Source organism: Adelges cooleyi, unplaced genomic scaffold (assembly GCF_023614345.1).
Source record: "Adelges cooleyi isolate 19-005CV unplaced genomic scaffold, UGA_ACOO_1.1 ACOO_flye_CR_arks_rails_tigmint_CR_PRNA_8, whole genome shotgun sequence".
Lineage (NCBI taxonomy): Eukaryota > Metazoa > Arthropoda > Insecta > Hemiptera > Adelgidae > Adelges > Adelges cooleyi.
The window spans coordinates 2,950,858-2,973,805 of record NW_026096513.1 but is presented as its reverse complement, the minus strand read 5'-3'; the positions used below and the strand labels follow the sequence as shown (position 1 = coordinate 2,973,805).

General features: G+C 29.7%; 2 protein-coding genes across 7 annotated transcripts in view; one reads left to right on the top strand and one right to left on the bottom strand.

The window, feature by feature from the left end:
- The window catches only part of LOC126845968 (pikachurin), a 44,901-nt gene extending 29,747 nt beyond the window's left edge, over nucleotides 1–15,154 (top strand). Inside the window, exons 6-15 of one of the 4 annotated variants that reach the window (XM_050585058.1) lie at nucleotides 1,091–1,280; nucleotides 5,349–5,485; nucleotides 5,682–5,905; nucleotides 7,011–7,110; nucleotides 7,570–7,698; nucleotides 8,991–9,226; nucleotides 11,854–12,084; nucleotides 12,161–12,264; nucleotides 12,866–13,014; nucleotides 14,960–15,154. In XM_050585058.1, the coding sequence (XP_050441015.1) occupies nucleotides 1,091–1,280; nucleotides 5,349–5,485; nucleotides 5,682–5,905; nucleotides 7,011–7,110; nucleotides 7,570–7,698; nucleotides 8,991–9,226; nucleotides 11,854–12,084; nucleotides 12,161–12,264; nucleotides 12,866–13,011 (1,497 nt within the window). In that variant the 3' untranslated portion in view covers nucleotides 13,012–13,014; nucleotides 14,960–15,154. Of the gene's footprint in view, nucleotides 1–1,090; nucleotides 1,281–5,348; nucleotides 5,486–5,681; nucleotides 5,906–7,010; nucleotides 7,111–7,569; nucleotides 7,699–8,990; nucleotides 9,227–11,853; nucleotides 12,085–12,160; nucleotides 12,265–12,865; nucleotides 14,679–14,706 lie in introns of those variants that run through there. The other 3 variants (XM_050585057.1, XM_050585059.1, XM_050585056.1) reach the window with 3 other exon arrangements.
- Nucleotides 15,155–15,743: 589 nt separating this feature from the next.
- On the bottom strand, nucleotides 15,744–22,757 carry LOC126845967 (GPI ethanolamine phosphate transferase 2). 3 transcript variants are annotated; one of them, XM_050585054.1, is made up of 13 exons: nucleotides 22,124–22,757; nucleotides 20,697–20,895; nucleotides 20,414–20,623; nucleotides 20,174–20,356; nucleotides 18,549–18,700; nucleotides 18,283–18,479; nucleotides 18,011–18,207; nucleotides 17,706–17,924; nucleotides 17,061–17,382; nucleotides 16,824–16,998; nucleotides 16,455–16,746; nucleotides 16,138–16,286; nucleotides 15,746–16,058 (listed from the first exon to the last, which is right to left on the bottom strand). In XM_050585054.1, the coding sequence occupies exons 1-13, from the start codon at nucleotides 22,297–22,299 to the stop codon at nucleotides 15,824–15,826; spliced, it is 2,706 nt and encodes a 901-aa protein (XP_050441011.1). In that variant the 5' UTR covers nucleotides 22,300–22,757; the 3' UTR covers nucleotides 15,746–15,823. The 3 variants fall into 3 exon arrangements, with proteins under 3 accessions (XP_050441012.1, XP_050441011.1, XP_050441010.1); XM_050585053.1 differs by having other exon boundaries at nucleotides 15,748–16,058; nucleotides 17,679–17,924; nucleotides 22,124–22,754; XM_050585055.1 differs by lacking the exon at nucleotides 20,697–20,895 and having other exon boundaries at nucleotides 15,744–16,058; nucleotides 17,679–17,924; nucleotides 22,124–22,234.
- Between the last annotated feature and the right edge of the window lie 191 nt (nucleotides 22,758–22,948).

The following is a 22,948-nucleotide window of genomic DNA, read 5'->3' as shown; positions in this document are numbered from 1 at the left end:
CCAGAAGAAGCCATTGAAAAAAAGAACCTTATGTCAACAAATTTTAGCTAATAGTTATTGTTTTAAGTTTAAACTTTATGAAAAATTGCCTACACAAACATCTCTAATAAATAAATGTTGTGTGGGAATTATTCTCTTAATGAAAAGCTTAAATATTAAAGCCATTACGACTCTTCACACAGTTAAAAATTTTAATTAACGTAGATTCGTTTATACCCAGTAAGTTTTTGAATAATAATGATATTATGTTCTCAACAGATTATTCTAAATTTATATACTGAAATATATTGACATTTTTATTAACATAGATATATCTTATGGCTGGGGTCATTCTGAAAATTTGCGACATGTTATACTAGGATATAACCATATATATATATAAGGATAGTTAAATGAATTTGTTAGGTACTTTACTATCATCATATATCGGAAGGAGATTATAAATCGGAATTAATCTTATAATTATTTAGTTTTTTATAATAACTAAAGCTAGAGCTTTTAATGAAAAATTAAACATACTTAAATAAATATTTAAACATTTTTGTACAGTAATTAAAAATATGTATTTATTATTAGTTATATGTTTCAATATCTTCTCAAATTTTGCCAAATTTTGTCGTACAATAAACCTTTGTGCTTTATATAAAAATAGTTTAAATTTTATAAATGCAGTTTTTTTTTTATTAGGATTAACATTTTATTAATTTAGTTTTGCTAAGCAGAACTAAAAAATAAAGAAACGTCTTCATATTTTTTCGTTAAATTAAATGTACTTAATTGTCAACTTACGTTCAATTATAAGCAGCCTGAGGCTTTACGACCCCAAAAAATTCAATTAACTGCTTCAGCTAACAATTATGTAAATGCCGGTTCCCTGAACATTTTCTTTTAGACAATTACCTAGTCTAAAGTGATGTCTCGACAGTGTTAATATATTTAATAAATGGTTAAAATGTTTTTTGATACTTTTTAAAAGCTGACTTTTCAATTTTATTATTTAAATATACACGAGAAATGATTAATGTCGCGGCAACACTTCTTGCGTTTTTTTTATTATAATTTACGACGTTAAATGTTTTTTTTTTTAAAGGGCTTATTTTCACGGATCACGTTTCGCGAACCCGTGTTCATAGGTGGTTCGGGAAATACATCCGGTTTGTCCGAACGTTTACCCACTGACCGTGGGTTCGTCGGCTGCGTTCGACTGCTGCAGGCCAACGACCATAGATACGATTTTGGCGAGGCACCAGCCGGTGATACGGTCAAATCTCGAGGAGTCGGTAAGTGCATAAGTACACATATAATAATATAGTATATTGTATTATGGCGAGGATAATCGTGTATCGCCTTTAAATCATAATAAGACAATGCACGCGAAAGACGGGAGAGAATATTTTAATTAGGGTCGAGTTGGGCAACGCCATTTCAAAACAATTACCCAGTAAAAGCTTCCGCGGATCCACCTAAAAGTACCTACTCTTTTACACACTTTACATGGCCGTTTTTTCATTGCGACAAATCGATCCACAGTGGATCATCCACTTGAAATTAATTTTAAAAACTTGATTGATTTGCTGTCGTCTGAGCTGTTGTTATGCGGACTGCAGATTGAAAATATTATTTCTCCGCTGTACGCATTGAATACGGCGTAATGGTTCGACTAATCCGGAAGTGCACGAGGTTCATTTGAATATCGGCGTGTAATATAATGTATCGATTTATAAGCGTCGGAGGGAAAATATTTACCTGCTCTCTTACTTGTCTTTTTTCGCAAAGACACCCGCTGGAAGACGGGACGGGACTTAAAATATTCACGACGGTGCGGTAGGATAAACGTGACCGAACTTAGAGAAACCTTGCAGCCAGAAAAATATAATAATATGTACACTCATCTTAAAATATTTATAATATCGAGGAATATACCATAACAACGGACGGGATAATCTCCACCATAAACTTTGCAGAATCTCTAAACTGTTTAATTTGCGAAAGACTATGCGAGAGGGGGCGGCAATGACGAAAAGTTTTCCCGGAACTTACATAATATTTCAACGGTGGTGTGTGCAGGAACTCGACCGAATTATAAACCGTATAGAACACATATGGGGCGCTCGGAAACTCCACGGTAGTAATTACATATTTGTTTTAATGTGTTGTTTTCCGAGGTGCAGAAAAACTTTAGTGATGCTGCGAAAGCGCGTTTATTTCCCACACGGCTAACCACATATTATATTTATAACAACTATAAGGATTAAACAACGACAAGCTCGGTGATGGTTCTTAAAGTCAAACAAGCGAAATAGCGCGATTTAAAAATTATCCAGCACTCTGCCAGAGATTTATTGTCAGAGCGTGTTATACACAAAAAAAAACATACATAATGGAAATATTTCAATAGCAATATGTTAAAAAGTACAGAAATTGAGTATTATATATAGTAAACAAATTACAGTAGTAGTTACAAGGGTCCGGAAATTGTTCTTAAAAACTTCCTATCCGATATAATTTTTTTCCGTGACAAATAAACTTGTTTGTTCCGGAACAAAAAGATGAAGAAAAATTAAAATCAACTTTGAAGTAAACAGAGTGATTTTTTTATCGTGAACCTTTTTACAATGTGATCTAAATTTTCCACAAATATTTATATTCTTACCCCCCAACCGAATTAATTTTTTTATATCAATTTTTGGAACTTAAACGGTAACGCATACATTTCAATAAGTTTTTTAATTAAGAATAATGTACTAAACATTTTGACTGGTCAACACCAGTTTTGGCTAACTATTTTTGAAGTTTAAGTTTAGGGCAGGCGTAAAGGTGAATTGTAGTATTATTTTTATTTGCGCGCACTTCTTCTCTCGTCGTAACTTTTCAACTTGTATAACTTCAAAAATACTTATTCAAACTAGTTATTAACCAGACGGCATTTTTAATTTAAAAATAAAATAAAATATATACGTTACCGTATAAGTTTCTAAAGTTGATATAAAACTTTAAATAGTTTTGCAACCCCCCCCCCTTTATCCGCTTAAGTGTTGATTTTGGAAAATCCTTACTTAGCGAATACCAACGTCGTAAATACTGTATAATAATATATTAGTATACTTACAATGTGTCTATAATATCTATATACAGTATGGTTATATTATAAATGATTACAACGTGTCAAACGACTAATTAAAATATGATTCTTTAAATAAAAATAAATATTTGTTTTTTATCGTGCAATAAATTCAAATGCGATAATGAGTGTATTAATTATAATCGAATTATTTGAAAGAATACTGCGTTATTTTTGTATTTCAAATAATGACACGATCGATACAGGTTATGGTAAAGGGGTAGCTGCTGGTTGAACTTGGAAAAAATAAATAAAAAACAATCACTGAAGGCAAAGTTGTATACTAGGGGTAGGGTATATGTTTATTAATGTATAAAGTTAATAATTAACCTGGAAACGACAACAACGCTGAGAGAGTGCAAAAAAACGGCACAGATCAAAAGCGTTCAAGGTAGCGAAATACCTTTAACGGCAAAGCAAGAAGAACGGGTGTATACCAGCACCCCTTCTTGCTTAGCACATTCCACCGATAGTAATTAATTTTCCAGAAACCTTCATTGCTATCGAGTGTTTGCATTTTATCATTAACTAATCTGCTGGCACCGAGCGTTAGAACTGTAAATAATAATAAATGACCAACCAGAAGAAACAACCGATTATTTTTCAGATTCTTCAGCGAGACGATAACCATGAGTTTACTTTTTATTTTTGCTCCTTTTGTAAATAACATTTCTCCTGCTGATTTTTTAAATTTTATTTAGACAGCAGATGTGAGTACTTTAAAATCGAGGACCTGTATAAAAACTATTGTAAAGCCCTGTTGACATTCAATAATAATGCGGACTAATGAAGCTATTTCCAGAAAGCTTTACTAAGCAAACTTTCCAAAGTTAATTGATCTGACACAAGATCCAATAATGAATTTAGACGACAAGTTAAGTAGAGCTTAAGAGAAACTTAATCCAAACACGTTTTAATGCTGAATTAAACACCCATTGATAAATAAAAACAATATCTCATCCAATAACATTTAACAAAAATAAAATTACCAAATCAATAAACTCATCCCGTTCATGTCAATAATGTATCATTTAGTCATGTGGTAAGTTAAAAATGATTTAAAGAGTAATTAATTTAAGTTAACAGTTCAAAATTAATTTAAATAAAAGTTGTATTCTATGCAAACTACTGATGTTTATTTTTTTTACTTACAACATTAAATAGTACTACAATATTTATAAGAGCTGATACTTAATAATAATTATTTTATCATGGTAGAAAATGTTTTTGTCATAAATTAAATGATATGATTTTTTTTACAAAGGCCTGATTTCTTCATTTTTAGAACGATTTAAGATATTGCAATAGTTGGGTATTAAATGTATCAATTTTATTTACTTATTTAATAAACTGTACCTATATGTTTAAATCATATAAACTAAAATATATAACGAATTTTTTCAAATAAGTTGTTTGTTATTAGGTATTCTAGAGATAATTCATTACACACACACACCAAACACTGCGGAAATCCGATAACGTCGTTTCGTTCTGTTTAAAATTATACTTAGGGACATCTTATTTATGTCTATGAAACTTGAAATTAAGTTTGTAGAGATCTTGCAGATACAGATAATCCCATTTCTCAACTTGATAATGTACATTTAATCCTATTTCTTCATATATTTTATTGTTAAAAATTAAATAAAACAACAATTCACTCACATGGAATGTAATTTGTTTAAAATATACATATAATATATAAGTAAAATTTTAGTAATTTTATCTATTCAACAGTTGTAATAATTTACTAAAATAAAGAGAAACCTCATTGTTGAAAACAAAGTTGGCCATAACCAGTTAAGTCAAATTTCAGAAAAAAATAAGAAACCAAATATGTTGTACTCGGAAAAAAATTGATCTACACGCATGTAAAACACTTGAACAATATGAAATTTGAAATAAATTAACATTTTATACGCTATTTTGAAGTTTTAATGAATTTAAAGATACAATCTACGTTTTAAAACATCCCCTAGCTGTCGAACAATCGTAATAGTTCAATTTTTTTATATCTATCACAAAATGAAGGGTCAATCATAATTCATATTTTAGATGTCGTTGTATCGAGTTCGTTTAAATAAAACGTCGTTTGATTTACTCGTCGAGTTAGGTCATCATAACATAAGAAAGAGAACACCCAACGTCAGACGAATAAAAGAACACTGCACGATAGTAACTGACGCGAGGGCAATGCAAAGTTTATCCGCATGATTTGTTTTTACAGAGGAATGTTCGACGGACAGGTGCACCAGATCTCCTTGTCAGCACGGTGGAAAATGCGTTACATCAAACAAGACGTCACTCTGTCTATGTCCACTGGGATACACCGGAGATTTGTGCGAGACTATATTGGATTTACAGGTAATTGTCTACGTTTTGTCCCGTACAACAACCTTTGAGTTATTGTTTAACCCGGACGAAACAAAATTGCAGTGGTATATCCACTATACTGGTGTGTATAGTGATGTCCACAGTCCATAGTCTTGTTAATTAGTTTCTAAAATTGATTTTACTTAAGCTCTCGTAAGTATAATTAATATTTTATGTAATTTTACAGGTGCCGTCTTTCAATGGATCCAGTTATTTGAGGCATCCAGCTTTGGGCGATACAGCTTTGTCGTGGCTCAATTTGGACATATCGTTCAAAACTCAATCATCAGATGGACTCATATTGTACGAAGGATATCAAAAATATGGAACAGCAGATTTCATAAGCATTTACATGATCGGCGGTTACTTAGAATTCGCGTATAACCTAGGCACGGGAACGGCTTTTTTAAGGTACACGAAATACTATAATAGTAATTGACAATGATTATATAAATACTCATATTTATAATCAATGTCAATGGTAAATTCAATTTTGTCTCATTTCGCCTCTAGATACAATATCAACGATAAAAACTTAACAGCTTTTCAAAATTTTTAATATATCACTTAAAGACTTACAATTTAACCGAACAAAGCGGTAATAATTATTTTTGTTGAACTACAACGCATTAAGGTGGTGGCACTTTTAGTACTTTGGTATAATACACGAGTAGAAAAGGATTATTTGTGTAATTACAAAAAACTGTTGAAATTAAATTAAAACTCCTTCCTACAGTTATATATACCCACGGCAGTTTTAAAAACAATGTTGTTAAGGCTTAATGTTTTATAAAGAACACCTTAATTGAGTTTAGACCAAAACCCTAACATACATTTTCTCGCCAAATAATTACAATTTCGTAGTCGTTCTTTTTGAAATATTTGTTTTTATGTTATTTCAAAATATCATACAATTACCAGATATTTACCTTTTTATGTATTTTCCAACTTTTTAAACTTAAAGGGTAGCGTATGTATTTAATTAACTTTTTAAAATGAGAATAATTGGCTAAACGTTTTGACGGTTCGATAACCAGTTTTGTATAATTACTTTTAAAATTATTATTAAAGTATAATATTTAGGACGGATGGAATGTAATATTACTTTTTATCTACGTGCGTTACTCAACCGCATTCTACTTGCTGTCCTAAACTTTAAACTTTTATCATTTTTAACAGCGTAATAAAAAATACCAAAAACGGTAAATACTTGTTATTTATATAATATATAATATTTTACCCTATAGAAACAGTGATATCGCATAATATTTCTTTACAATAATTACAAGTGAATTCAACTTTCCAATCGAAAAAGTAACTTTGCAAAATATATTTTTTTTATAAGGCATTTAATTTTGTCGAATTAATCTTTTTTCATTACAAATTAAACACCATTAATTTGACGTTTAAACAAATTAAATTATTTTATATTATATGCTTGTATTTATGATTTTTTTTTTTTAATGTATCGTCGATCCTATTTTATTATACGGTTGTATTTTTTATAATTATGTAGGAGCACAAAGCCAATTACTTTGGATGAGTGGCACCGAGTGTGGATATCGCGAACGGGACGACTAGCAGTCATGCACATGGACAATCAACCGCAAGTACAAGTAAGTCGAAGTGGTTTTTAAAACAACTTTGAAGTAGTCGGTTTGCTGCCAGTAGGCAATTTTGAGTTATTTTCACTATACTGTAGACAAGACTAATACCAAACAATAGTTATATAATTTTTAAAAAGCAAATTACTTATAAATTAAGATGCTTAACGATGTTTCCCTAAACAATAATAATAACTATATCATAGTATTTTATCAACAGTGATCGCCACATTTAAATATATTCAATTAATCAATAATAATATATACACTATTTTATACTAAAAGATATAGTAAAATTGAACTAGAACTCAAAAGTACATAGGATATTGAACTCGTATTCTGAATGTTGAATTTTTTTTTTAACATTATAGCTATAGTAAAAAACCCGCATGGGAATTGGGTGTTTACAAATAACATATTTTCGTTGTTGTTACAAAGTACACCGGGGTTAACGTGTAATTTTGTATTCAGGCCATGTCACCGGGAGCGTTCACTCAGCTGTCGTTACCTCTGAGCATGTACATCGGAGGCATACCGGATTTCGGAGTGGTGCCGCCGGACGTGAAAACCAGAGCTTCGTTTAAGGGCTGCATTCAAAAAGTAAGTACAACCGCACCATAGGGGCTATGGGAAACTTAAAAAAAAACGTTTCGTCTCAAATACATGCTGAGGATGACTTTTTATCGCGGCGACCAGACAACAGCCGTAATGATGTACTCCCGGATAGGTTTTACCGGTGTATATTGCGGGGTCGGTGCTACTTTTCCAATATAATCGGGTTGCAGATGTTACCGGACAATCCGGGACAAACGGGCAAAAGTCAACGGCGTCGTATCTCATATTATGTGTAGAAAACATATAATATTGAACATTTGACGCTACCGAAATTGACACCCCATTTGGTACCTAGTTATCGAAAAATGTCTCTCACCTACCCACACACTGTTTTCTGGTTGTTTCTACTTGTGTGGGCGAACGACAAACGTGAAGATATGCTATCGATTCAAAAAATAACAATAAATTGAATGTATATCTCATTTTATAAGTACGCACTTTTTGATATTGCCTTCGTTTTTAACCCTACAAACTATCTCAATGTTCTTGTGAAATTGGATACTTTCCATTATGGTCAGATTTTTTATGACAAAATTCTTATATAAACGCCACCTAAGACGGTAGTTTTTTCTCGCGTTCATCTATATAGTGGGTAATGTTTCTGCCAGAAGTCAAATAAACAAACAATTTCCCCGCGGAAAAATTTATCAAAAGCGTTCGTAGGATATAATATACTGTGTCACAACCAAGTTTCAACAGAAAAACGTTTACAATTAAAAAGTGCATGTCCAAAAAAAAATTGGTTGAGTTATATTTGAACGTAATAATGCATTTTCCTTACTCCGTAATTAATGTAGTTTCAAAATAATTTTTAAATTGCATTTCTCTTATGATAAACTAAAAATCACCTCCATAAAGCCAATATTTTAGACACGAGATATTGGTATTCCATAGTTCATAAATCAAATTGTACATAATTAACGTTTAGTCAATGGATTTTAGTAGTTCGATATGTTTTTACAACAATAATATATAATCATGGAACATGTCAACTATAAAAAATAAATAACGAAAAGTAAAAGCCAAGAAGGTCTTACATTAAAAAAAAAAAAGTTACTTTATGTAAAAGCTTCTGATTTTTAATTTAATAATATACTAGGTTGACAAACGTTTGTTTAAATTTTAACGGTTCCTTAAATTGTTGTTTATTGTACACAGAACTGAGTTAGTCGGGTATTACATTCACAATGATTTAATTGTCTGTACTGTATAGGTTTTAGGCTTGAGAATCGAATAAAAATATTACTACATTTTCTATTTTTTTTTATAATTCACAGATAGTGGTCAACGAAAAACAATTGCGAATCGTACAGGGTGCGCTTTCGGGGGCAAACATCGCTAACTGTCCTCATCCATGCGTGGCAAAACCTTGTGGTACAGGTGTTCAGTGCATTCCTGTATTCGACAAATACAAGTGCGTTTGTGACAAACACTGCAATTCGACCGAGAGCGACCAAGTGTCGTTCGACGGTAGCTCGTTCGTCCATTACACCAGTGCGGAAATACAGAAGAGGTGAGCAGCTTAACGTTCTACCAAAACATTTATTTCACATTGCTTCCCGTTGGCCATAACAAAAAAAAAAAAAACATTAAGATGAAAAACTTTATAACCATACAAAATCTAAAGCATGCACCAATTAACAAACACAAAACGAATCATAGCTTGTAGTTTAAGAGGGCGTCGCACCGCCTATTTTTAAGGAGTAAAGTATAGACAATTTTTCACAAAATCTTAATTTAAAGGTTAAACTGTGATGTGTAATTATTAGTTCAATAACTAGGACTCTATTTTGGTAGTTAATTTATTTTTCGAACTATCACAGCATCCTTGAAAAAGATTTTAAAATGTTTTTTCATCTCTACATGTTTAAGAAGACTGAAAATAACTCACTTAATTTTGGTTTTTAAGTAAAAGCACCCATTATAAAATTAAAAGAGAACAATATTCCGGAGGGCAAGACGGTACGTTTTTTTCATTATTCCAAGTAAAACGCTCAATACATAGTTTAGAAGTAACGAATATTTTAATATTTTTAAATAACTGTAACTTTTCAAAAAAGTTTTTTTTTTTTAAAACGCACCGTCTTGCCCTCCGGAATATTGTTTTCTTTTAATTTTATAATGGGTGTTTTTACTCTAAAACTAAAATTAAGCGAGTTATTTTCAGTCTACTTAAACATGTTTTTACCACTGAAAATCACCGGTGCGACGCCCTCTTAAAAACAATTTGTTCAGATATTCCGATAAAATCGCTAAAAAAGAAATTAAATTTAACGTTAAAAGTGCTTTTTCTCAAACAGTAAATTTAAAAGGACGTTTCAAAGATAAACAAATTTAATATAAATATTGATTAGAAATTAAATATAACTGAAATATTAATTTATGTGTTATCGTTTACTGTTTATAAATTTAGTATTCTAATTGTCAAGAACCATGTGTAGGGCACAACAAATCTACACAACTGCAAATATTTCTCCTGGAAATGTATAAAATAGATAAAAAAAATTTGAGATAGATGTGTAGTGACTAGTTTTGACAGAATTCGGAATTAGGAAAGAATAATATGACCGAAGAAGTGGGTGAATGTTATAGAAAAAGTTATCGAGATATATGGAGTGGATAAAGAAATAGTATAATGGATTTGTAGAGTGAGCGGATTTGTATGTCTTACCAATTTTCATAGGATAGGTGGAAGAAGAAGAAAAAACATTTACATTATATTAGATAAAGATCGATAATAACATTATACCATAATCACAGCCCGTTATTATTCCTAATACAATTGCTCATGGCACACATATGTTGCTATCGCCTTCAAAAGATTAAACACTCGGCAGCCATCGCGATACACATCTTTGTTGTTTACGATTTGATCTTTTCATATAAACTTTAACACTGTAAATGTATCTGTACATTCTTCTTCTACCGCTTTTACGGTCCTTGAAGGACTTTCGCTGCCTCCACTACATTCCTCTATCTGTTTCTATCAGCTATGCTGTCCGCTATTGTGTGCACTTGTTTAGATCATCGTTGACCCTATCTACCAGCGCTGTCTAAGGCGACCCCTAGGTTTTTTACCTTTTATTTTTCCTTTCAAAGCTTTCTTTAAAATTCCGTTTGTTCTCCAGACATGGCCTGCCAAATCGATTCGTTTACTCATTACGTATGCATTGATTCTGGGTTTTTGGTAAATTTGCTGTACTTCTTCATTAGAAACATTATTATTAATAATAAGTTTGAAACTTTTGGATGAAACCCTCTTCATTCATAATTAAGTTTCCATCGTGATCCTTGACCATAGAAGTTTGAGCTTTAACACCTTCCTTTATCGATCTGCATTTTGTAAAGAATAACCTTGGGTTGAACCTATGTTCTTTTATTTTTTAGTTAGTTCTTTTTCCGCTGCTCTTTTATGTGCACACCTACTGTTTACAAATTGTAATGGGATAATTAAACCAAACGAACATGTCTGGGAACTATAGCATGGCTTATACTTTTATAATTATATAACAACACAACATGACTTTGTACTTGATTTATGTTTATACTTCGTACTTCGTTATTAATGTTTATTCAAATATGTGTTTATTTACTTCATTTATACAAACACTACGTATAAGTTATAGGTTTTATTTATAATAATATATGAACACATTTATCACAACGCTCTCTTCTATGAAACTGTACTTAAAACAATTATAATTTATACTCGTGAGTCGTGCACGTCTGTATATAAGATAACTGTGCGCGGTACCTAAGGTATTAAAATTAATAATTACAGATTATACTGAACGGTCCGTAAAAATTAGAAAATTAAATAGGTAATCGTGATCAAAAAAAAAATAATAATAATAATAAAGAGTTAAAGTTAGACGTGAAACTATACAATGTTATAACTAGTTATTAACATGTAAATAACTGTGGCCAGGATGAACCTATAGTAGCCAGTTCAGCGATTTATTTCTTTAAAATGGTCCTCAGTTTTTTTTTTTTTTAATGTATTTTCTAAATGAAAACAGCCCCTTGTACAATATTTTATAGACATTTTAATTTTAATCTCTGCCAACTTAAGGAGTAAATTTCGAATTATATATTTACTAACAATGTTTTATTTTTATTTTTCATTACTATTTTACAAAGAATCACGGATGAACATCTGGACATAAACATGCGATTCCGAACGACGGCCCTCAGCGGTCTCATACTGTGGACTGGACGATCAGACAGGTCAGCCGATTTCCTTGCATTGGGCTTACAGGACGGTCGTATCGAGGTGGCTTTCGATTTAGGAAGCGGTGAAACGGTGTTGAGGTATAACACAACCGGGTTGCCAATAAACGACGGGCACTGGCACAGAATGAAGTTCACCAGGTAATGCAATTGTTGTATAAAGAACAATAATAAAATACGATACGGTTGCATTATTAATTTTAACGGTTTTTCATAGAGACGAACGCCTAAGTGCGTTAACAATAGACAATGGAACTAAAATGTTTACCATATCCAACGGAAAATTAAAACAACTCAACACGAATACGGGCCTGTATTTCGGTGTGTAATTAATTATATTTATTTTAACAATTATAGAACGAAAATAAACGTAAACAAAAAATAATATAGCTAGGTTCAACGACAGGGGCGCCGTTTAGGGGGTGGTCATAGGGGCCATGCCCCCCCCCTAGACATTTTACTTTTTGATTTTTGACAGTACGCGTGTCGCCATTCAGTTAGTTTGAAGTTAAATAAGATAAATAAATAAATTCAGCTGCAGTGGTAATTAATGTTTTTTTTCTGTAAAAATAAATATAAGTTAAAACTTATATAAGTACACATTTATGCATATCAAAAAATATTGGCCCCCCCCTGGGCAAAGCACCAAAGCCGCCACTGTTCAACGGCAAAATGTTAAAATCAATATTTATTCTTGATACTAATAAACATTTTCATTTTTGACTTTACCCCCATTCATTTGGATAATATTCACTAGTCTTAATTGTTATAACTAATAATTTTGATAACATTTTGTTTTATACAAATCAATCGTCGTTATATAAGTTATAAAAACAGTGTGCATTATTCGAATATTTGAAGCACAGATTATATTGGTTCGATTTTTTTTTTGTAATTTAAATAAGGATATTTTTTTTTTAAGGCGGTACTGAAGATGTCGAAAAGTCTACGGGGAAAAGGTACAGAAAAGGATTTGTCGGTTGCGTTTCCGACTTAGTCCTGAACACGGATTACCGAGTAAAACTTTCTTGGACCACTGGCGGTACAGAAAATGTTTGCATATCATAAAAAGTAATATGAACGGATACGGTTCCTTATTCCTTCTCTCTCGCACTCGCGCGTTGTGTGTATGTAAGTGTGTACCTTGAGCTTAATACTGTTTAAATAAAAAAGAGATTTTCATACTCGAATAACAATAAATATTGAATTGGTGTCCTAACGTTTGGAAACTACTATCTAGTCATATTTAGTTCAAATTATTTAAATAAATACCGCCTTGTCTTTATACGTATTTAATTATGTGTACCTATATGTATATGCAGGGTATCCCATGCTGTTTTGATAAATGAGAAAATTTGTGTTCTGTTCAATGTTTTTAGCTGGCTGGTTAGTTCTTTGTAATGGACATTAAAAATTGTATTTTAATACTGTTAATTGTAAGTGTATATACATATGAGCTCCTATTGTATAATTGTTATTACAACAACTTAATACATTTTAAATTTATACCATATATGCAAAATTAAAAACAGCTATTTAGCTTGAGAATGATCTATTGAAATTTTGCAGACATAAACTATAGGCTCTACAAGTTATTATGGTTTAAAATATAACACTTCAAAATATGAGCAAATGAAGGAAATCGGTGCTTACAACACTAGCTAGTAGCTATAAAAAATTCACCCAAATTATTAAAGGAATAAATGGTTTTACGACTGTAACATTTTCAGTCTGTTTTAGGTTATAGAGGATTTACTCGCATAAATAGCTAGTTAAAATTTGGCAAGCTAAACAGCCAACTGTCAGAGTTTCAAAACCAATATTAAATTACATAATTGCGATGCCAGAGTATGATACTCATCCTTATGTAAATAATTACTATGTGTATTTTGGAAAAACAGCATGGGAGGTCCTGTATATATACATTTTTTTTAAATTTATATTATGTAAAAAAAATCACACTTCACTATATGTTTGTGTAACAATTGATATTAATTTAAATGTTGTTTATATAATTTGAAATAATACCTTTAAGTACCTTAATGCAATTGATTTGACTGTCCGAATTCAAAACTACATATTATAATAAACTTGTTTTTATAATCGTGAAATCTAAAAAAAGAAGACGTGGAAATTTAACATATCACTCGTGTTATAAAATATGTTTTTAAGAGAAACTATTAAGGATTTCGACGGTATAATGAATACAATTCACCGTACAAAGAGGTCTTTGTCATCCTGATTTATCTGCAAAGTTTCCATACAATAATACTTTACTCAGCTAAAGCAAGTTATAAAAAAAATGAACAAATTTCTCGACCATAATAATATTATTATAGAAATACCTACCCTTGTGTTAATCGATACGTTTTGAAATTGGACTAGTCATAATTTCATAATAGTCAATTTGTTTTATTCGATTGGTTTTATTTACAACAAAAAACTGTTCTAAGAAAATATTTTTCTACGTACTTGTGAGCTTTTTTTTGTGTAACCACCCTTTTTTTGTCATCCAATTACTTTATTTAATTAAAACAATATACATTTGCGCGCGAATCATAGTTTAGCTAAACAAATTATTAAATAATTTAATTTACAAGGTGTTTACGTACATATCTTAAATTTAGAAACAACTGTAGACAATAATCATTAAAATTATTTATTATTAGAGCTCTATTATATTGTAATCACTAATTATATGCATAAAATCATGTGTGTATCTAAAATCATTTTAGATACATTAATAAAATGTTTTTTTTTTAGATGTTAACTTTATCCGACACACGGTTATTTTCGCCATATGATATTCCTTAGATACTTCGTTTTTTATTTTTATATTAGTATAAGGAATTAACACGTCTTGTAACTATTAATTGTAATAAAGCCAACATATTATGTTTGTTCAACTCGAACATTGCGAACATGAGTGTATACCTGTCAATTACTGTGAAAGAAGTAATTGTGTATTAAAAAAAAAGTAGTCACGACTAACAGATTTGTGTCTTTTTTTTTTTAGAGGGGAGTCATAAACAATTTGTTTGGTTCCATTAACTATTATCGGATCAACGCTATTGGTCCAAACACTATATACATGTAAAAAATAGTGTTTTGTACAACCCAGCATTAGTATAACTCAAATATTATTTGACATTTGTGTATCTTTATTATGTTGTACATACAATTTAGGGACTGATTCAAAAATATAAAAAAAGTTGTATTTGCCTTGAATTTATTTATTTTACTCAAAAACCTACTATATTCTCTAAGGTAGAAACAATTAAATTTTAAGAAAGAAAACTGAATTTTGCACGACACTAATATTTTTCCCAAGTGCCTATTGGACCAATTTTGACAAACATCAATAAATTGGTCTTGTTTCTGGAGCCTACCACCCTAAGATCTCATTAAAAAATATTATTTATTTGTCAGCGGAAGATGTTTACTAACCATAAGTTTTGCTTTCTAAATAACATAATCAATAAGTATAATATTGGAAACTGTACATATATTTCAAGTGGAATACACTGTGATGGGAATTGGAAATATTCACATAGTTAAAGACGTGACAAAAAAAATTGGCTTCCTTTGTAGCCATCTGGCACCTACATACGAGATATACCCATACAGTGTCCCAAAAGGCAAAGACATTGTAAAATTGTATTCAAGGTTAATACTTTTCTAGGGTATTGGCAAAATGTGTTCTTGTTAAACATGATTTAGGTAAAAATATATTCTTCTTGTTAAAACAATAAATAGTATTATCTAAAAGTACATACTTGTTTATAAAAAATTGTATGTTACATTTCTTATATATGCCATTAATATAAAATTTAGGTACATAAAACATATACAATTTTTTTATTACAGCATGAAATCAGTTTTAAAATAAATGATTATATTTGAAGTCTTGGTAAATATTTCTTCCACATAATGTCATTAAAATAATAATGATTGTAGAAAAAAAGTATGTAGTTAATGAAAAAGTCACAACATAAAGCAATTTTGGAGAAAATACTGACCAGATAAACAAGTGATTGCGAAAGAACAAGATAATTATTTCATACGTTAATGTTTGAGAAACACTCAGTACACACAATTTGTGTAGTCCTGAAAATCTAAATTCATAATATTAAAAAATATATAATGTTAATATTGTAAAATAAGATTTAAACATTAACAAAAAAATAACATTACTTGTGATCAAGTATTAGGAAAAAATAAACCAGTAGTGGAAGACCAAATGTATGAGTGTAAACATGAATCGCAGCCACGACTAGATTGTAATCAGTTTGCCCAATGAATCCAGGTACAATATCAATCGTACCCACACTATTTGAGTTACCCTGAAAAAGTGTAAATTTTAGCCTGGATGCAGAGCTGAACAAATATTATTAATGGTTTTTTTTTTGTTTAATTATTATTATTGTAAGAAGTACAGATTATTACTATAATCTGTATACATTAAATTCTACAAAAAAAGAAAGTTAAAATTAAAAAAAAAATCCATTTACCTGATAGAAGAAAAAAATTAGCGACAACCAATAGTGAAGTATTGTTATTGTCAAAACACTCCACTTTTCTAGTCTTAAAAGTTTGCACGTGAACACTAAGACATATGGTATCAACATATTATGTGGCCTTAATAAGAGTGCAACTCGTAACAACAACAAAACGATCAACGAACAGACTGAATTATCCCATTTTTGGTTATAGTGTTTGGATTGTATTATTACTGATAAAAGACGACATCCGGCCAGTATATACCAAGCCCAAGACCATGATGACAGAGGAAACACAAGTGCTCTACAAAAATCATGTTATATTGATATTTAACAGGACACACGTAAATAAATCTAATCTTATATCCAGAATATATTTACAGTATATGATGGCCATATGGAGCAAAAACTTCTCCTGTTTCTACTCTGTATACAAAAATGCAGCACAATGTCCAAAAGCATAAGATAATAGATAACACACTTAATAAATCAAATTGATTGTTGCTCAAACCAACTTTGTGTACATCAACACAGGTAATAAAAATACAAATGAGTCCTGAAAATAGACAAATAGTGCATAAATCATTCATTAAAACTTTTTAAATTGTATTTATTTACCCAAAGTCAGAAGTGCCGTCAAATATATTTTGTTTTGTGGTTCTCGGAACCAGTCTCCTAGACTATATAATTCTGACCACTGATTACTAGCATAATTTAAATCTTTGCAGAATCGATGTAACAACATACATATAAACCATTTAATCATTTTTAAATAGCTTTGTTTACTGAATGCACTGTAAATTTGAATAGCTGAAAACCCGGCCCAAAGATGATAGAGAAGTTGGTTTTCTTCTTCAATGAAGCTAGATGAAGAAGAACTGAATACGTGGATCAACATTCCAGAAAGGACATATAAGAAATTAACATTAAAATTACTTATCTGAAAAAAAATGGCATCTTTAAAACTCAATAGTTGAAGAACGTCAATTTTTAATCATAAAAAAAATCTCCAAAAGTGAAATTCTTACAAATTACATATTTATCTATATTATTTGAAAAGTTAGTTGCTAAAATGTAAAATTATTTTGAAACAATTAGAAAAAAAATCTATTTTTTAGTGAATAGATATGTTTATTTTTTATCAAATTTGATACTTATAGAAAAACCTACCACATTATTTATTATTGATAATTAATTTTGGAGATATTTTCCTTGATTTATTTTTAAAATTCATACCACTTTACTAGACGCCACTGAACACACTTGAAAAAAATTCCATTGAAAAAAACTGCTAAAATTTATTATGAACATGGCGGCGATGACAACTGTTAGCATATTAGGTACTAAAGTAAATTCACATACAATACTTTCACATTGTAACCAAATACAGGCTCCCCAACGAATTATCAACATAAGTGCTAAATATTTTATTTTTATGGAATTCATATGTTTGCACTGAAAATCAAGAAGTTTCAACCATACCTAAAATGCAAAAACATTAAATAAGTTTTATGTTTAAAAAAATTGATAAAATTGAAATTGTACTATTTAAAACACTATCGTTTTACCTGTCCAATTAATGTTATGGAGCTAATTACAAGGAATAAGTCAAATTTTCCAACCGAATCAACAAGATAAGTTCTCATACCACTAAGTGCATAATCATATAAATCTATGATTTGAAGCGCATGATCATGAGATGTCGCTTCTTCTTTTAACCAATTATAGTATTGCATTGTGGCTTTGTTATAAGCTTTTATAAAATCTGTAAGTAAAATTTAACAACATTTTAAATCATTTTGCTAAAAAAATATCCTATAAATTTCAACAAACAAAATACCTGTTTTTAAAGAACCACTTTTTGCAACATAGTTTTTATATACTTGTTGTGCATTATAATGATACGCATAGAGTATTTCATTAACGTTAAGATGTCCCAAAACATTTTTTATAATTTTTCCTATATTCCCTGAAGGTATTGGTAGACCCATAATAGCAGAAAGCGATGGAGCAAAATCAATTTGCAAAACTTCCCCTCTATATAAAAAAACATAAAATACCAAGAAATTCACACGAATAGAATAATATTTTTATTAGAATTCTTACTCGATTTTACCACCACAGTTTGTGTTTTGGATGTTTAAAAACAGTGGTACTACTACCTCACCAGGTGATGAGCCCCCATGACCACCATTATCACGCATTCCATGATCCCCACACACAATTAACACTGATGGTAATTCAGAAGTACTGGCTTCCTAGTTATAAATTAAAAAAAGTTTTGTTATATATTCAACGATAAAGACTAATAGCATTCCATCTTTGTATCAAAACTAATAATAATATATATTGTTACTACTCTATTAAAATATATAGCGCCACTCGAGTTGATGAAGGGAGCCATGGAGATTATAGATTTACGTATACCGTAGTAGAGAATTTAGGGGAACAGAAAGCACTAAATTTTATATGAATAAAGACTAAAACGCAAACACTTTCTGAAGTGTTTACTGAACCGATTTAAAAAAAATGTTTTTGTTATAAGATCTTTATTTTTTATTTTTGTTTCCAAACTTGAAGAAAAAAACTTTAAATAACCCTTTCCGTTCCCCTTAATAGTTTGGGAGCCGTTAAAAAATTGTAAAGACACAAAAGAACCGTGGAATGAAAAATTTTTAATACCACTGTTATAATATTTAATATTAAAAACAGGTTAAATGTTTTTATTTAGTAATATTAAAGCAATAATTTTTTACTCTCCTGTATATAATATGTCCTAGACTGAGTAAATGTTATCAAATATTACTTATTTACTGTAATTTATGTTTTGAACTAGGGTTAATCTTAATTAACCTATCACACACATATCTAACAATGTAGATAATAGGTATAAATAGGTATATAAAAAAAATTTAAAAATTAATATTTATAAACTTTTAAGAACAAAAAAAAAATTAAATCTTTCGCATAACATTTGAATAACAAGGGAAAATGTTTTAAATTAAAAGCTATTGATAACTAAAATGTTTTACATTTATTTTATTTGTTTGAAATTTAAACATTATTAACTAATTTTCTTACGCTTTAATATCAGTATTATCAAAATTATAAACTATTATAATTAAATTATAAATCAAAACATAAATTTGAGAATATTTTAACTAGTGTCATGTTGTATACTTTGTAATTGTTATTTTTTGAAAATTGTAGAAAGGGATATTTTACATTTGTATATTTTTATTTAAAAATATTTTGAAGAGATTAAAATCGTTTTTAAGCCAAAATTTACATTATTTAACATAAATAAAACAAATGTTGATTAAGATCATTAATGTTATATTAATATTGTAAATATTATAATATTATCTATATTAATATTTTATTATATTGTATGATGTTTTATTAGCTCAAATTATTTTAAACTTGTAAAAAAAAGTCAATTAAACCAAAAATTAAGTTGTATCTTTTGAACATAACTTTAAAATGGTTTAATTGATTTTTTTTCAAAATCAGTTAAGCTACCTGAATACTATTAATCATTTTTATCAATATTTGTTGTAGATATAAGAAATAACGTAGATTTTAAACTGAACTACTGTCAATCTTTAATAATTTGGCACGGTTATTAAAGTGTATTAATAATTTTACTATCAACTAGATTGCAAGCATATTCAACATAGTAATTTGGCATTAACAAAAAGACATTGAAGCTAAAATTATGAACTGCCTACCAACTTATCTATGATACGTTTTATAATATTATCCATCTCCAATAATTTGTTTGGCATTAAAGAACTCCTAGGTCCTGCCATGTGACCTATATGATCGAGTCCTAAATAATGAAGTATCATTATGTCCCAATCAGCTGTGGGTCTTAATTCATGATCTAGATGTCGTGTGATGTTATGATCAACCTTAAAATTATCAGTAGATTAACATACTTAAGAATAATGTGTTATGAGGCAAAATACTTCAGTATAATCAGATATATAGAATGATGTAGTGCCATCAGATCTTATAAATGATTTTGGAAACAGTTTTAACCATGTTTCATCTCCGTAAAATACCAATGTTTTGTTGGCTCCACGAGCTTGACTAATGATACTGTCTTGTTTAAGTGCTGCTGTACCCAGGTTCAGCACAATATCAATAAAATTTGGAACCGTGCCAGTCATTAGTGCCTAAGACATAATTTAGACAACATTTATTTACATAAACATTCATTATGAATTAATGCATACTCTAATTATGTACTTTTATTCTGGGCATTGTAACTGTAGGTGCATTTACTCTGGTACGATATAAACAACTTTGGTTACGGTTAATACGTTTAGTAACAAATGGCATGTGCTCATAAAACTCAGGTTCAGTAAAGAAATCATAACGAATTCCATCAATAATCATCAAAACTACTTTGTTTACTGACTTATGGTATAGGCGTTGAGAATCAAAACTATAAAAAAACAAAAACAATATAGCACAAATTTTAGATAACAAAATGCAAATGTCTTCATGGATGTACATAAATTTAATTTTAAATGAAAATTAACATCTGCTTGTGTCCTACATTATAATTATATTTTTTTGTTACCTAATGTAATGGTGCCAAAGTTTATCTTTAAGTATTATGGCTACATACTCAATAGCATATTAATTAAATAGGTATAAATGGGTTCTTGCAAAATATTATTTAACACCTATTTATCAGTATCCTACTACTAAATAATTTCTATACTATTCCAAAAACAGTCTCTATAAAAATAGAGAAAGTTTAATATTTACTAAATAAATCAATTACACCATTTGAACGCGTCACAGAATGCATAATGTAAATTATTTTTTGTCTGTACCATAATATTGATCTGCTGACAATTCTCAATTTTTGAATTATTTATGTTCTGTATAATATTATATATTTTTGGTAAAATTCCTACACATGATAAAATAGACACTGATTATGCCCTTCTCACATACCTCGTGCTTACTTGAGAGGAACATAAAACTTAAAATATCAGGGGAAAACGTAAAGAAATAGCCATAGGTATGAAAACGGCGTTTATTTTGTCCTTTGGTTTTACTTTTAAAGGTTAATGAACAAAAATGTCATTAATTTCCTTTTTTTCAAAATGTAATGGCTGTAAAAATGTACTTTTTCAATGTTTATTTTTCAACTTATTTTATGTAGACACTTCAAAAGACATTGGAGTCAGAAAGTGATATTATACTAACTTTCTAGTTAGCAGCCTTAACTTGCCCTACACTTTTACTTTTTGAGATATCAGATAAAAGTTTTCAGTTTAATATTCATTAACATAGGATCTTCTTCTTTTTTGCATAATTCTATACAAATGGGATATGTCAATTCCTAAAGTTAAGATAATGTAACATATTTTTTTTATTCTAAATGGGTACGAAAAATGTTTATTGAATTCTGGCTCTACGAAATTAATTCTAAAATGAAAAAAGCAGATTTAAATATATCTTTGTTAAAATTATTTTCAAGTAAAGAAAAAATAAATTATTTAGAGTCAAAAAAGGAAGTTCAAGAACCAACAAAAGTTAATTTTACCATCAATATCAAGAATTACATATTTAAATAGTATAAATCAACTGGTAACTGAACTGTATAACAGCAAATAATATCAACTAGCAAAACGTATTTTTTTCAAATAATAAATTACCGCCAATAATCCGAGTCATTTTGACCACGTTGAATTGTAGATGGAATATCATTTAATGTAGACTTGACGTTATCATTATGATCAAACGAGAAAAATCCATACAAGTATAACAAGTTTGAAAATAACGTGCACGACAGTAAATACAACAGAATAACCGGTTCTTTGGTCGCCTTCATGATTTGAATAAGACTTATTTATCAAAATATGGAATACTTTAAATGATAATCATCGTAGTTGGACAGAAGTAATTTCGTTATGTAAGAAATGATCTGGAATCCGAATTCCTAAGCAAAAATGATAATTTTTCATCCCCAAATTATTCTGTAGCAGGTAACAGTAAAAAAAACGTTTAAAACCCATCAACGAAGAGGTACAAATTGTCACTGGAAAATATAAATAGCTTATCTCTACTATCTACATTTATCTGCCCCCTCCCATTGTTTACTGTTAAAAATTATCTTATATCAGCTGCTATCACGGTAGACCAAACGACCAATGTCGGTTATATTTCGCATAACCTGAAAGTGAATATTTGAAGTTCGATCCGTTTCTTACATAAGACCGGATGAAATATCGTAAATTCGATTCACTAGAATTTAGACATTTCGAGTGAAAATAATGTCGATTGTCGACGACCATGACGAAGGCAAACAAATTACTAACACCACATTAGGTGAAATTGTTCCTATTTAGAAAAACAGTTATAACGAAATAAATATATTTGACGGTTTTCATATAGACGGTTGTATATTTTTAATATACATCCTCCAACAGGAATTGGAAATGTTGAGAACCCATTTCACACGCCATTTTGGTACAGTTTTT